Source organism: Schistocerca gregaria, chromosome 2 (genome assembly GCF_023897955.1).
Source record: "Schistocerca gregaria isolate iqSchGreg1 chromosome 2, iqSchGreg1.2, whole genome shotgun sequence".
Classification (NCBI taxonomy): Eukaryota; Metazoa; Arthropoda; class Insecta; order Orthoptera; family Acrididae; genus Schistocerca; species Schistocerca gregaria.
In genome coordinates, this window is record NC_064921.1 from 403,741,219 (window position 1) to 403,758,428 (window position 17,210).

A 17,210-nucleotide genomic window follows, 5' to 3' on the forward strand; every position below is an offset into this window, starting at 1 on the left:
AATTCAGTACGATGTGTGCTACAGACTTCTTTGAAGCGTAACGTTTGGTCGACGTGCAAATTGAGTAACGCTGCTACATGCCCGCATCTCGGGGTCGTACGGTAGCGTTCTCGCTTCTCACTCCCGGGTTCCCGGATTCGATTCCCGGTGGGGTCAGGGATTTTCTCTGCCTCGTGATGGCTGGGTGTTGTGTAATGTCCTTAGGTTAGTTAGGTTTAAGTAGTTCTAAGTTCTAGGGGACTGATGACCACAATAGTTAAGTCCCATAGTGCGCAGAGCCATTTGAACCATTTTTTGCTGCTACATTTCTGATCAGAAACATGCAGTACAAATAATCAGAATGCATCTTTTGTTATGCAGTGGGCTATGTACTGTTTTGGGGGTGTAGAAGTATGAATCAAGAATTTCCCTATAGATGGTGCTAGCCGTCTGACGACGAATGTCAACACACAGTAATCCAAGTTCCATACACTACTTGTGAAATGCTGCTGGCCAGGTAGGCTACAAAAGAAAGTCATTTGTCCGTCGTATAGTGACAGGTGATGAAAAATAGCTCCTAAGCGTCTTCAACCATGGATGAATCCAGGAAAACCATCAACGTCCACTGCAGGACCGAATCGCTTTGGGAAGAAGACAATGCTCTGCGTGTCAACTATTATGAACTGCTATAACCTGGTGAAACCGTTAAGACTTAATGATCATCGCTACCGACATCAAACGATCGATCTGAATCGAGCGGATGGTCGCTGTGGCCGAGCTGTTTTAGGCGCTTCATTCTGGAATCGCGCGATCGCTACGGTCGCAGGTTCGAATCCTACCTCGGGCATGGGTGTGTGTGATGTCCTTAGGTCAGTTAGGTTTAAGTAGTTCTAAGTTCTAGGGGACTGATGACCTGAGTCCCATAGTACTCAGAGCCATTTGAACCATTTGAATCGAGCGTTATGTGAAAAACGACCGAAATATGGGAAAAGAGCACACACAGCATAACGGGCCAGGGAAACGATCGAGGCGTTCAGTTGGGAAATACTAGGGCATGCAGCTTATTCTCCAGACTTAGCTCCGTCTGATTATCATCTGTTTGCATCACCGAGAAACGCTCTCGCTGAAAAACGCATCAGTTCGTATGAAAATGTACCAAACTGGCTCGCTGACTGGTTCGCTACAAAAGAAATGTTCTTTTGGCGTGGCATTCATAGCCTTCCGGAGAGATGGGAGAAATGTATAAATATCAATGGAGATCATGTTGAATAAAATATTGTTTATCAGTTTCAAACAACAGACTTGTAATTATTGCAACCAAATTCCTGTTTCATACTTCTACACCTGGTTTATAAATAATTTTGTCCGCAACCCTCGAAGCGTGAGTCCTACTCGTACTTGGCCAGTTTCTTCCACGGAGGTGAAAGCTATATGGGCGGAGAGGCAACAAGCCACGTAGTTTCATTCCAGACCACTAGAGACGCTACGGGTCAAACGAAGCTGGAATTGACCAATGAGAGCTGTCTAAACTCCAATGGTGGTTACTTTGAAATATTCCATCGTCTTGCTCTGCACTGAAGTCTGTGGTCCTCGGTTACAGTCGTCTTTGCTTTTGTTTCGTATTTACATACTACTCATCTTCATTATAAACAGATTTTTTACTTTAAACTCATAAAGTTCACCGTGGAATTGAAGAGATTTCCTGCTGAAAAATGTCCACAATTAATTGTAAGGTAAGACATTTAATTTTTCATTAAATAATCCTATAAAAGAAATGTGTTATCTTCTGTCGTGAATTAAGCAGTGTGGTTTCCGTTTGTTTATTTAAATAACTTTGATATGTCTGTAGTAGTTTTATTTAATGAAGACTTTTATGTTGTTTTTTTTTTAGGATATTCAACACAACAGATTGACGTTGAAATACTCCTGCAAGTTCCCCAGCTGTTCATCTGGCTGTTACGTGGGTTCAACGGAGGAAATTTGCAACAAGCATTTCTACAGGTTTCCAAAACATCAAGAGTTGCTTCTAAAGTGCAAGAGTGTTTGTAAACTGTCACCAGACGTGAAATGTGCTCCTTATTTTGTTAGTGAAGATCATTTTTCGAAGAAGATTTTGTGAATAAAAGTAGGTATAGGCTAAACAGGGGTGTGTTCCTTGTGAGAAACGGTTTAAAGCTTTATAACAGTTAAAAAAAAATTTGTAGTGTGTTTGAGAAATAAATAAAAAGTAAGTTTTGTTTTCATTTCAATGTTTTTATGTACCGTTCCTGCTTTTGGTACTTGATATTGATGTTTTCTTTTTTGTGTTGAAGCATTAACAGCAGTAAGATTTAGGAACCTTTTTAAGAAATTAATGGTGAGTAGTGCAAGTTTGCTGGTCAGTTAATCAGAACTTACTAGCCCTGAAACATAGTTGTAACAAATTTTAGAATTCTTCATGAATTAACACTGTGATACATATTCCTTAATTGAACCTCTTTAACTGCTGCTTATTATCTTAATAATAGGCTTTTTTCTCCATTGATCCAGCAGCTTGTATGAGGTAAAAATTATGACATTAGTCAGGAATATTTGTTGTCCAGTTTAGCTGCTACAATGTTATTTCTCTTTTGCTTCAATTATTTACACTACAAGCCTATTTCGACTTACACTGAGTTTCAAGTGTTGCATCTACGCTGGAGCTTTTGCATGTTGATAGGTAACAATATAAGCGTGTCAATTTCAAAGTCTAGTTTTGACGTTTGCGCCTGACAGTCGCTGCTCCTATTGTGTTTTCTTGTCTGTCAGACGCAAACGTCAAAAATAGATTGAAAATATTACTGAATAGTTTACTCTCTGTTGTAGTACAGTGTGCTATAGCTGCGTTTCAATTATTTTATTATGATGCCAGCAAAAATAATTACATATCACGCCCAGAAAAATAAGGTAATAGAATTAAAATAAAAATATAAACCTACAACGTAATTAAATTAGGGGGGGGGGGATGCAACCCGCAATGTTTTCATATTTTAGTTCATCCTCATACCACTTGAGGCTCTGCTGTCGGTCTGTGTTTCCCACTTTTAACACGGGAGTTGCGTTTCTGTTTTTTCTTGTTCTGTGGTTTCTTCCATTGTTTAATTGTAGGAGTGATAGAATATTATTTCATTCATACCCTATTTTTTAACGAAAGGGATCGAAAGAGAGTCCAGGCTGGGATCGAGGCAACAACTCGAGTGTTAAATTCCATTCGCACGAGAGTGTGCCGCGGACTGCGCGTCGACAGCCGGCGCGACGCTTTGCGGCGCGGCGTAGACGCGTGTTTCGCGCACGGCGGCGTTTGGCGATGCGTGGGCATCCGGCGCCGCGATTGGTCGGTGACGGGCCAATAGGCGCGCGCGGCGCCGCGGCGGGAAGGGGGCCTGGCGCGCTTTAATGTGCGGGCGCGCCGCGCGCGGCTGCAGGTGTTGGCCGCTTGTCAGCCGGACAACAGAAGCCCAGGGCGGACGAGTCGCGTTCCCAGAGCGCTGCCGCGAGCGAGCGAGCGCGTGCGTAGCCACGCCGTGGACGGCAGCTGTCACTTATTCTGCAGGAGTGCGCGTTGACGCGCCCGCGGCTGGCCCACAGTGTTCTCCTGTTTTCAACACAACAATTGGGCCAACTGTCTACCAGTTGCATATTGGTGCAAAGCGACTTACGGAGTTCTGTTTTTGGACGTACCACATTACAATGTAAACACTGTACAGTAGCAGTTTCCGTCTGAGACAAGCGTATACTGTCAGTGATTATTGTGTATTTCCGGGCACACTACCTGAGACAGTGACCAGGATTAACTGTGTTTCACGAAATCTGTCCCGCCGCTTTCCTGCGGAGCAACAATAATACGGGCTGTGGAGTGCGTGTCTGACGTGAGTGTAGAGCGGCGAGGGAGTGTCCGAGGGGACCGCAGCCAGTGGACAGGGGACAGTCAGAGGTGTTGCGGCGCGATGGGCGGTCGCGGCGCGAGTGGTAGCCAGTGAGGAGGAGATGGCAGCGATGGTGTTGCGGCTGGCGCTGCTGGCGGCGTGCTGTCTGGCGGCGGCCGCTGTGCACGCCGGCGCCGGCGGCCAGCCCGACGCACAGGTGGAGGCGGTGCGCGACGTCTTCAGCCGCGTGCTGCGCCTCCGGCCCCCGGCCCCCGCCCCCGCCGCCGTCGCCGCCCCCGCGCAGCCGCCCCCGAGGCACATGCTCGAGCTGTACCGCAAGTACGCCGCCGGCGCCGCGCGCCGTCCTCACCACGGCAACACGGTGCGCAGCATCCTCCCCGATCCAGGTAAGGGCGCCGCCGCTACCCCTAGCTGTGCCTCGATTGCACTGGCAAGATTCGTGAATCGTACATTTAGCCATCGCGAGAGTGTTACGAATCTTATAGAAAGTTTGAAGTGGGACACACTTGCAGATAGACGGCGCGCTAATCACAAGGAGCTGCTCACTAAATTCCGAAATCAGATTTTCACCGAGGATGTAGAACATATATTAGTGGGTTAGATAGAGCAGCAATCAGCCGTACAATTAAGTTGCTTCAATATGACATTTACAGTCACAACGCAGATCAGATTTCGACCTGTGTCAGGTCATTATCAATGCTAAAACCATTACAAGAGTATATATTACAATGTGATTTACAAAAGTTATAAGTCCATCACATCGTCGTCTTTTAATGTTAACGTTACATACCAGTGCGGAATTGTAGCCGTTGTTCGTGCTCAAGTGAATGCATACACAGTTCAACCATTGCTGTAAAATTATATGTTGGTTTCACAGTACACATCGGTTTTGCGTATGGCGTCCTCTATGAGCTCCGCCAGAAATTTACAGTTTTGACGACATTTTTTGTAATATTTATGTTGTATAGTAACTAAGTAGTAACATGAAATTATTATGAGTAAAACTATGTAAAATTGAAGTTCTTACTTTTTCCCATGTCTGTAATGTGCTAGATGTTTAAAATTACTATAGCACGTAACAGTGACAGTTTACGCCTCATGGGCTAAAATTAATTATAAAACTGATATGGCTACGTAAAGTATGTTATACTTTATCATTTCAATATGTCGCACTTAGTGGCCGATTGAAATGATGCTTACAAGCGCTACTAGAGCCAACAAAGTGCATTTAGTAAATAAAGTTCACGTTATATCTTTTGTCAAATAACAACTAATTAAGTTAAGACGGGTCCCGTCAGGAGAAAATATGCAATACTTCCTATAACATACTTTACGTAGCCATATCAGTTTTATAATTAATTTTAGCCCATGAGGCGTAAACTGTCACTGTTACGTGCTATAGTAATTTTAAACATCTAGCACATCACAGACACGAGAAAAAGTAAGAATTGCAATTTTACATAGTTTTACTCATAATAATTTCATGTTACCACTTAGTTACCATACAACATAAATATTACAAAAAATGTCGTCAAAACTGTAAACTTCAGGCGCAGCTCATAAATGGCGCTATACTCAAAACCGATGTGTACTGTGAAACCAACATATAATTTTACGACAGTAATGGTTGAACTGTGTAAGCATTCACTTGAGCAGGAACAACGGCTACAATTCCGCACTGGTATGTAACGTTAACATTAAAAGACGACGATGTGATGGACTTATAACTTTTGTAAATTACATTGTAATATATACTCTAGTATTCGTTTTAGAATTGATAATGACCTGACACAAGTCGAAATCTGATCTGCGTTGTGACTATAAATGTCATATTAAAGAAACTTAATTCTACGACTGATTTTTGCTCTATCTAACCCAATATAACCACAGTCGTTGCGTGCACCCACCCCATGGAGGGCAACCTGACATATATTATTACCACCAACTTTCAAATCGCGTAATGATCACCATTCAAAGATAAGGGAAATAAGAGAATAAGAGCTCATACTGAGGCATTCAGACAGTTGTTTTTCCCTCGCGCGAAAAGCGAGTGGAACAGAGGGGGTGGGGGAGGGGGGAGGGGGGGGGAGGGGGGGGAATATGACTTCAGCGCGAATTGTGCCCTCCGCCACACACCGCTTCGAGGCTAGCGGAATATATATGTAGATGTAGACGTGTCTCCAAAAGCCAGAATTACGCGACGAAGTAATGATCTAACGATTGATAGGTTCTTCACTGGAAAACTTACTTTGGTCAATGTTCACATAAATCGCTTATTTTTTGAATGACGTCTATTTGCCATTGACTGAAGAAATTATTTATTCCACAATTACAGTTTCGGCCTTTGGCCCGTTTTCAAGCTGTACTGCAAAACATTTTCCTTGAGCGCACTCACACTTTAAAATCCTCATACATGTATACGTATCATAAATAACGAAAATTACGTGCACTGTTGCCGGTATTAATACACTTTTTTTAAAATTTATTGTCTGTCCGTACGTGGCTATACAGTCATCTCAGCGGCAGAATGTCATTTTAATAGTAGACGAATGTAAGGGCAACAAACACAACACCCATTCCCCGAGCGGAGAAGATCTCTGACCCGGCCTTGAATCGAAGCCGGGCTCTTGTGCTTACCAATCCAGCGTGCTGACCGGGAAGCTATCAAGGAGGACATTTTAACTTCCATCACATAAATCACTACACATCAACGTTCTACCACACTCTTCACTAAGATCGTTGGCCCGAAAAATTCACTATATTTTCACCCCAGTGGCCTTAGTTCGCATGTAAACAGTTTCTTAGAACATCGATTTACTATAGCGATTTATGTAAAGGATGTTGACATTGGTAACAGTGCATTTAATTTACATTACTGCACGGTGTATATAGCTTTGCACTCGTCTGATGTTACTGTATTTCTTCAGTGAAAAGGCTTGTTCTTGACGAGGACATGACAGAATTTTTAACTCTGACATCTCCGGAAGCAAAATATTTTGCAGTATCACTTGAAAATGGTCCAAAGGCCGAAACTTTAGTCGTGAAATAAATAATTTCTACAATAAACGTCGAATATGACGTCTTTACAAAATTCTACATAACTGTCAACCCCAACCATGAGAAGTTAATCAATAAATTGCTTAGTGACTATGCCAGTTTCTAAAACCTAGTCATACCCAACAGATCTGTTAGTTCTTACTGCTGACTCCTAGAATCGTCTAATAAATATTTACGGATTACTGAGACCAGCCTGACGAAAATATCATAGCCACTAAACTATTCATTCGAAAATTTTGTTTTTTTGCAGGCGGTGCTGGACGAGATTTTATCTTGAGTATCGCTTTCGGTCACGTTCTGACAATCGACGAGCTGTTTGTACCAAAGGAGAACAACTATAAATAAAGCGCATACAGTAACTGCACATAGAGCCAGAGTGTAACATTTTTGGAATAGCTAGTCTGTAAACGGAGTGAGATGGCTCAATGGCTAGCACACTGTATTCGTTTTCGGAGCGACGACGTCCCAAATCACCGTCGGCCCATCGTGATTTACGTTTACCGTGATAAATCTAAATCGCTCCAGACACGTGCCAGGATGGTTCCTTTGAAAGGACACGAGTGATTTCGTTCCCCATCGTTGAAACATTCCCAGATTGTGCTCCACCTCTAGCCTTGATGTCGACGGAACGTTACATCCTAATCTTCCATCCTTGTTTTTAGACTTGTAATACATGATTCTCGCACAGTATCAGAAGTAGACAAGGCACTTTGGTTCTGCTAGCCGCATTAATGCTTAGATTGGAAGGAAAAGTGTATGTTCGTGATGTCACATGTTATACGAAAATAGAGCACTCCAAAAATTTGATTATTGGTTACTATGTAATGCATGGTCAAATATGTCTTCTGCCAGTACATTGAACTGATGATTAAGTCAACCTGTGCACAGTGAATGTATACTTGATGAAAAACGGTTTATGAAGCAGTACGTAGTAACTGGATGCACTTCTGTTCTCCTTTGGTACAGTTGCCCCGAAAGTGGTCGGAACGTAACTGAAATCGATGGTGAAAATGTAAACAAGTGCAGCTCTGTGTTGTATGATGCAGTGTTTAAGAATTTATGTGAGCACTGGCTGAAACAGGCTTTACGGTGAAAAATCATGAGCGTATTGACTCTCTCAGCCAATAACATGGCAGGTATCACCAATTAATTGGGTATAGCCTCTAACGTACAGTGGTCAACAAGGACTCAGTGGACAACACTTGTAAGGACTGTTTCAAAAGTGCGTCTCTCCTGCTCAAATTACTCTCCGTATGCAGCCAAGATGTCCATAATCCGTTCTTCGTCGAAAACGGGTTTTATATTCCGATTGCTATTGAGAAAAGAGGAAAACAAGAAACGCTGTCAAATTGGGTCTCCGAAGGAAATTAGCGCTCGTCTGTCTTTTATGAAGGACAACAGTGCTTTTTAACTATCGTACAGATAAACTGCCACAGCTTACTATTTTCTTTGTTACTAGTTTCATCACAGAAACAAGACCATCTTTACAAAACTTCCTGGCAGATTAAAACTGTGTGCCGGGTCGAGGCTCGAACTCGGGACCTTTGCCTTACGCGGGCAAGTGCTCTACCGGTAGAGCAGGCCGCTGTGGCCGAGCTGTTCTAGGCGCTTCAGTCCGGAACCGCGCTGTTGCTACGGTCGCAGGTTCGAATCCTACCTCCTGTATGGATGTGTGTGATGTCCTTAGATTAGTCAGGTTTCAGCAGTTCTAAGTCTATGGGACAGATGAAAAACCAAAGCTGAATAGGCGAAACATGGTTGATTAGTTAAAAAAAAAAGTTCAAATGTGTGTGAAAGCTTACACACTACTTAACCTAAATTATCCTAAGGACAAACATACACACCCATGCCCGTGGGAGGACTCGAACCTCCGCCGGGACGAGCCGAACAGTCCATGACTGTAGCGCCATCAACCACTCGGCTAATCTCGCGCGGCGGGAGTGATGACCTCAGATGTTAAGTCCCATAGTGCTTAGGACCATTTGAACCATTTTTGAACGAGTCTCGGCCCGGCACACAATTTTAATCTGCCAGAAACTCTCATATCAGCGTACACAGCTGCAGAGTGAAAATTTCATTCTGGAAGGATCTTTACAGATATTCGTTGCGCTGGTGGCAACATCGGGTTCAAAGCTTTGCCTACCACCATCATCAGTACAAAACAGTGCAAGTTATACCATTCGTGTCGATGTTGGTACTGAAAGTAGCTTTGAGCCTTTAACGTTTGTCTTTAGGTTAATGAGTATCTGAAAACGCTGTCCTTAGCAAACTGAAAATGGTAACAAAGCAATCAATACGCGATCTCTGGATATGTATTTCATTAATAACGGCCACTGTGCCCTTGCAAACAATGCCTTAGTCTGCAATGCTTGTCAAGTTTTTTTAATTATGCTTGGCGGTTTCGGCCGTGTAGTCCATTCTCAGATTTAAAATGAAAGAGATTGTGGTGGGTATCAGCGGCGTCAGCTCTGCCGCATTGTTACAACAACACACGGCGTGTGATGGAGCTCAGTAGCTATCATCCTGTTGGTAGCTCAGATAAGAAAATCGTCTTTTTTGGACGAAACCGGAAACTAAAATTTAAAAACAGTGTTATAAACTATGATTTATTTCTTAAGTTATAAAAACAGATTTACTGTTATCTCTTGCGGCACTGTGGCCTCTATCTCCTAGTCTCAGTGACATTTTGCCACTGAATGCATTAAAATATCACTTTTTCTTTGTTTGACTATTGCACGATTTCGACGTTGAAGCCATTTCCAAATGACTGTATTGTTCAACTCGTTAAGATGGGCGTACTTTGAGTCCAAGCACACATCAAATAACACAAGTGTAAAACAATGGGGGTTAGCCGGACTCCACAATTTAAAATATGCACCAAGAGCCAACGTACTGACACATCGTTCTTACGTCCGTAGATTTCTATCTACTAGCTGCATCACTAGTGTTCAATATTTTGTTTATAATTGCGAAGTTCCGCACACAACGTGTTTATGACTGTGTAATTGGTGGGTGCTTTGACTCTCATCCAGTATGTGCATTTCAATGGGTTACGCAATAGAGTCATTCGAAAACGATTTCACAGCCGAAAACGTGCATTAATGAAAGCAAAATAAAGGGCTATTTTAATTCATAATTATGTAGGTGTTATTATAGGCTCAGGTTCACTTCTGCTGTTGACAGCTATTTATATTTTGGTTGTATCTCAGACATGTTAGATGTACCATAGTGAGATCTTACGTAATGGAAATTTATAATAATTTGTTCATTATTCAGCACCCACAGAAAGACTATTTAGAAGGCCCTTAACACTGGGACTACGTCACTATGATATATAATGCTTTATATGTGAGTTGAAGGTGAAGAGAGAAAGATAGAAAATAAGTATGGTTCAGAATGGCTCTGAACACTATGGGACTTAACATCTGAGGTCATCAGTCCCCTGGAACTTAGAACTACTTAAACCTAACTAACCTAAGGACACCACACACATCCATGCCCGAGACAGGATTCGAACCTGCGACAGTAGCGGTCGCGCGGCTCCAGACTGAAGCGCCTAGAGCCGCTCGGCCACACCTGCCGGCAAAAGGAGCATGTTCCTATAATATAATGTATATTACAGATTAGTTCTTGGTCTTCCATTCTTATCGTTCCTTGCTGGATCTTATACGTACCGTATATTACCCGTCTTTCTCTACATCTTACACCTGTTGTTCTGAAAATTTAGAACATCTTTCCTTTTATAGGTCGACAGATTTTACGAAGGTGTCTTGATTTTTCTCAAAACCTACTTCCATTCACAATCACAAAGTCAGAACTACCTACTAGGTTTCTATAACTTTCTTAAAGACGAACTGATATCACCCAAGATCTCTTCAGTTGTATTTTCCAGTCTTCACAATATAGTATACCATTCGTTGGTAACAGGAAAACATAAAAATCTAGGGACAGCTTTGCTTCGTATCGCCAAGTGAAAACCTGCTCTTCGCAGGAGGCACCGTGGCTGGCTCGGCACCTGAGCCCGTGAGGTGCGATCAAGCTAGACAAAGGCGTGGTGGTGTTGTAAACTCGTGCGAGTACAGCACGCTGTATTGATTTCTCTCTCTCTTAGTAAATAATAGTGGTCGAAGTCTCAATAACTAAGCGTTACAACTCCGAAGGCCGACTCGGTCGTTTCGTAATACAGCGTCGCACAGTAGGCGTGGCTGCGAAGTTTCAAACAGCACAACTTTCTGGTCTACGTATGGCATGATATCTCACAACTCATGGCGGCAGTAGCGACAAATCGTGGAACACTTTGTTCACTCATAAAGCGGAGGTCGTGACTTCGCGTGCCGCCCTCGTCGTGGATAAGAATTTTAAAAGTTTCGTTCTCGAGTGTGCGGGTCCTTCCTAGTCACAACAATTACATAAACGTTTGTGTAATTATGTATTATAAGAGCGTACTCGATGCACCCGTTAAAAGCAGTTTAGCTGATAAGTGGATACGAACCCGAAAACCAGATTAAAAAAAGTACTAAAATAGCAACAAGTAATCTTTAACTCCAAGTATAATATTTTCTCCAGACTCTTCGTTTACCAGTTAATACAACGTGTAAAATGCTTTATACTCTCCCAGTTCCGTCCTCGTTTGTTTCATCCCTCGCAATATGCCAATTGGCCAAGACTAAAAAGCTCAAAAATAGGCACTAGAGATTGTATTTCTTCGTGCTAGAGTAATAAGAACTTGATTAAATATCTGGTTCACTAGCTGTTTCTGTACAAACGCGAAGTGTGGACAAAGTGATAGTGTAAGACATCACATAGTTCGAACAGTCTTGTGGAACAAATATGTACTTTAAGGTTTGCTGATGTAATTCTGTCAGAAAGAACAGACGACTTGAGATGGACACTGTTTTGGAAAGAGATTACAAGATGAAAATAAACAAAAGTAAAACTAGAGTAATTGAATGTAGTCGAATCGTATCATCGGATGCCAAGGGAGTTGAATGAGGAAATGAGACAAAAACTAATATACTAATTTTGCTGCTTGGGGAGAGGAATAACTGACGATGGCAGAAGTAAAAAGATTATAAAATCGATGTTTGTAATAGGGGTAACACGAATACTTGTTGTACATGTAAGACGCAGACGCATACATACAAGAAAAACTTTTTTCCGAAAAAAGAGAAATATTTTAACACCTATCACAAATTTTTAAAGGCAGTGTTCTCTGAAAGCATTTGTTTGGAGAGCACCCTTGTACGGAAGTGAAACCAGCACGTACAGACAAACTAATAAAACGATTGGAATGTGGAACTATAGAAGTATGCTGAAACTCAGAGGGATACATCGGATCACTAATGAAGAAGTACTGTATCGAATTGTAGAGGAAAGAAAGTTCTGGAGCAAAATGACGAAAGGATCTGTCGATGCGATACATCCTGAGGGACCGAGGAATAGTCATTTTTATTATGGAGAGAAGGACGGTTGGTAAAAATTCTAGAGGGAGACCAAGATTTTTCTAAGGTGAGTGCATGGGTTGGTTGTCGGAAACTTCGGACCGAGAGCTGCACCAAACCACTCGTGGAACTGAAGACGCCAACAATGGGTACTGCAGTAGACACGTCGTCGCTGTAAAGGCCGGTGTTGATAGTTTTCCTGACACATTCAGTGTTTTATAATGTGGCGATCAGGTTTATAATTCCGTATTTCGATACACTTTACGCAAGTTAGATGATATTCAAAAGTTTGGAGTTGCAGCGTACAGTATCTTGATGCTCCAGTTTTGGTCGCGTGACCTGTGCCTATCTACATCTACACCTACATCTACAGCGATACTCTGCAAATCATCTTTAAGTGCCTGGCAGAGGGTCATCGACCCACCTTTACAATTCTCTATTATTCCAATCTCGTATAGCGCGCAGAAAGAACGAACACCTATATCTTTCCGCACGAGTACTGATTTCCCTTATTTTATAGTGGTGACCGTTTCTCCTTATGTAGGTTGGTGTCGACGAAATATTTTAGCATTCAGACGAGAAAGTTGATGATTGGAATTTCGTGAGAAGATTCCATCGCAATAAAAAACGCGTCTCTCTTATGTCAAGCCCAAATCCTGTATCGTTTCAGTGACACTCCCTCCCACATTTCGTGATAATACAAAACGTGCTGCCCTTCTTTGAACTTTTTCGTTGTACTCCGTCAGTCCTACCTGGTAAGGATCCCACACCGGGCAGCAGTATTCTAAAAAAGGACGGAAAGCGCCGTGTAGGCAGTCTCCTTAGTACATCTGTTACATTTTCTACGTGTCCTGGCAAATAAAAGTCTTAACAGCGCTGTTACGGCGCACCGCCAGCGGCCCACCTGTCTGGCCCCTTCGTGCGGCCTATCGGCAAAATATTAGTAGAAGTGACGCAGTATTACGACTATGTACTGTAGTACTAACATTTTAAATTTGACAAGGCCAATATCTGACATGTTTTAATTTTAATTTTATAGTGTGACATTTCTGAAGAAAGCCACATTATTATAGACGAAACCTAGGTAAAGTTACATTTTATAGTTGCTGACTCTGCTGCACCATGCTAAAAATGTAATACAATTCTACGTGTATGGTCAAAATGTGGGGATACTCGTTCTCGGTGATCTGTCTTTCAAATGGACGTATTAATCTTCGTTATCCCAAGGTGTCAATAGACCGGGAGTATGTGCCGGCATCAGATTTCACCCTCTCCCTCCTCTCATCAGCCACATAATTCGTTGCACTCTACATGCGCCCATCTCTTTGGCGTAGAGATTCGATTAACGGAATAGTTAACGTCATAAAGGAAATATGTCAAATTTCTTCCAAGTAATGTAGCGCAGCTAGGTTGGTTTCTTTTCCTTTTTTGTCGCCACCGCTGTTACTTGAAGGCCACATGCAACCGTCACCAACAACCTTCCACGATCTCTACGGTATGGATATCACTGTTTTGATAGGCCATGGCAATCACAAGCACTAACGTACGTGGATCAAAAACTGCATCATGTGAAAATCCATTTGACTACAAAAATCCTTTTCTGTGTATCTGATCGCTCAGTCCTTACATGTTCCTAATCAAGTGGTCAAACCCAGACAAAATATCATTCTTCTGCAAGGACTGTCAGAGTTTGAAAGAACACGTGATGCACCGATGACGAATTTAAGCTTTGAGTTGTCCCATAAGTCGTCCTTGGATGGCGTAATTGAAAGCACTCTAGTCGCGAAAATCATTTCCTGGGAGCGAACATCAGTCCGGAACGCGAACTTGTCACTTGTAATCAGCACAGCAATTGTTCAAATGGTTCAAATGGCTCTGAGCACTATGGGACATAACATCTGTGGTCATCAGTCCCCTAGAACTTAGAACCACTTAAACGTAACTAACCTAAGGACATCACACACATCCATGCCCGAGGCAGGATTCGAACCTGCGACCCTAGCAGTCGCGCGGTTCTGCACTGAAGTGCCACCCACAAAGTACGGCAAAACACATCTTGCCCTCTTCTCGCGAACCAAACCTTGGATGAAGAGCGGCAACAAGATTTCACATTCCTACACCTCCGGAAAGTGTTTGTGTGGTGTGTTACTGTAAGACCTTCAGTACACACACCATCAGATTATTTGACTTGTCGCTCTAACGGAGTAGGCGAGTGTCAGCAATATGTCTCGTGGTCTTATCGTGGCGTGTTTATCTTCTGCCGTTAAGTCAGACGATAGAAATGCCAATTGCACGCTTTGAGTAGCAGTTTGATGGTGACCAACTTTAAACAGACCTTGATTAATATTCACACACATTTATTAAAATAATAACAAGCATAAAAATTACTTAACTTGGTTCTGGATATTATTTACAACTGACAATCTGAAGTTCCTTTGGTATTGGTACGTTAATCTTATTCTCACATATATCTCTGATATGTGACAAAAGTGTCTATACATTTCTTCATGGCTATGTACAGGAATATGGTAATCTTATTAGGCGCAGACTGAAACTGGTCTAGAGACTGGTACAGACAAATGTACAGACTGGTACAGACTAATGGAGACTGGTACAGACTGGTGCAGACAAATGCAGACTGTCTAATCGGAGGTCTGTACACTCATTATGATACCTCGGGCGTCCACGTATCACTGTGATCCACGAGGAGAAAAGGTTCTACGTTAGCAGCAATCTCATTGGCTGCGTTACATATTAATACGCGGATCGGCGGAAGCAGAATTTGGTCCGTCTCTATGGCAGCGCCATCTCGTAGTGCGGAGACTGTCGAGCGCTGCGCCTGCGCTGTTGTGCGGTTGTATATGAGCATTGTCATGTTGGAAAATGGCAAAAATGGCTGTCGATGAGAGCTAACACGTGACGTATGGTTATACCGGCATTCCCTCAATCATTACCATTTGTGACGTGAATTCATACCCGATGGCTCCCAACACCATGACACCAAGAATGACACCATCGTGCCTCTGCATAAAACATGGGAGAATGGAACCTCTTCCCAGGTTGCCGCCGTGATCGTTGACGATGGTTATCTGGGGTAGTGCAGAACGCGATTCACCGCTGAACACATTGCGACACCATTCATCAGCAATCCACACAACCCAGGCGTGGCCCCACTCCATGGGCATCCGTTTGTGTCGTAGTGATAACGACAGACTACGCAAGGGACGGTAATTTCCTACTCCGGCTAATTGTTAGTCTCCGTCGACTGGTTCGGGGTGACACAGAATGTTGCAGAAGGTTCATTACTTGTTCTCGGGTGTCAGGCGAACATGGGAAGGCGTGAAAGATGTGACTGCTACATATTACGGTGATTCCCCCTTGTCGTTGTCAGGTATGGTCGACCGAAACGTTGGGAATGAGTTTAGCTGCACTCAAGTTCCCATGGAGTCCAACAATATGCCATTGTCACATCAGAATGTCCAACAAATCTGAGTGCTACACGATGCGAATAACCACCGAAACGCAGACCCACTCTGAGACCCCGTTCAGTCTCCGTCTGGTGCTGATGAAGCCTTCTTATACGATTAGACCGTAGCTCTTTGTGCTTCACAGTGATCACGCAGTATCTGGCGCTGTTCACACCCTTATATGCCCACTCAGGTTTGGTAATAAGTCTAAACACGAACAACACAAATCCAACTTGATGGCTATTCTACCTGTCAGAGAGAATTGCAATTCTAACCATTTATATGCCCCTCGGTGGTGTGTATATGTACGGAATTACATTGACAATCGACCGTGTGTTCTGGACGCTTCACTTTTTTGTCAGGCTGTAAATGACGTGCCTGCATATATATACTGCGTATTTCTCGATTTTTAAACTTAATAAGATAAACAGGTATCTCAACATTTGTGGAATTGGTTCAAATTGTTCAAATGGCTCTGAGCACTATGGGACTTAACTTCTGAGGTCATCAGTCCCCTAGAACTTAGAACTACTTAAACCAAACTAACCTAAGGACATCACACACATCCATGCCCGAGGCATGATTCGAACCTGCGACCGCAGCGGTCGCGCGGTTCCAGTCTGTAGCGCCTAGAACCGCTCGGCCACTACGGCCGGCATTTGCGGAACTGACCAGAAATATTCTGCATGGAGCAACTAAATCGAAGGCTATAGGTAAAGTGGTATAAAATACGTAAACAACAAATTAGATTCATTGTAGTTCGTTGTCGGTTGATTGTGAGCTGACAATAAATAGCGATCTTTATACTTTTACCGTACAAGAAGATTGTGCTTCGAAAGACGAGAAAGACAGAGAGAGAGAGAGAGAGAGAGAGAGAGAGAGAGAGATCAAGCGAATAGCTTGATGTTGTGCGTCTTTCTGTCTCTGTTTTAGTTACATAATAGCATAAGGCAATCCCGTCAGGCGAGAAGAATAGAATTCCAGCCGCGCCCACATTCTCAAATTCGCGACAGTTACATAAGCACACAGGGGAAGCAGGCCGCTGAGTACGGGGCATGTGTCAGACCAGACAAGTCCCGGCTGCCCAAGTGGAACACTAGGGGCGGGCACGCAGGTACACGGTGCTGCTTATTTCGACCTCATACCTGTTACGAAAAAGTCCAGACGTTACGTTAAATGACATCTACATAGGTATATAAGTGTTCTTTTCACGTACATGTACCAAATAACAGCGTTGTAACCGAATTTCGCAACCAGAATGTAAGAGGAAGAAGTCTATTGGCCTTACGACAGAGCTGGCTGCTAAAGGCCCAGCCGTAGGCCTACTACTTCTAAGCAGCGTTCGGCTCATTGGGGATCGT

General features: G+C 43.1%; 1 protein-coding gene across 4 annotated transcripts in view; it reads left to right on the forward strand.

Annotated features, from left to right (window-relative positions):
• Nucleotides 1–3,418: 3,418 nt before the first annotated feature.
• LOC126322757 (uncharacterized) overlaps nt 3,419–17,210 on the forward strand; it is a 672,754-nt gene continuing 658,962 nt past the window's right edge. For 2 of the 4 annotated variants that reach the window (XM_049994581.1, XM_049994583.1), the window contains exon 1: nt 3,419–4,270. In XM_049994581.1, the coding sequence (XP_049850538.1) occupies nt 3,985–4,270 (286 nt within the window). In that variant the 5' untranslated portion in view covers nt 3,419–3,984. The remainder of the gene's footprint in view (nt 4,271–17,210) is intronic. The other 2 variants (XM_049994580.1, XM_049994582.1) reach the window with 1 other exon arrangement.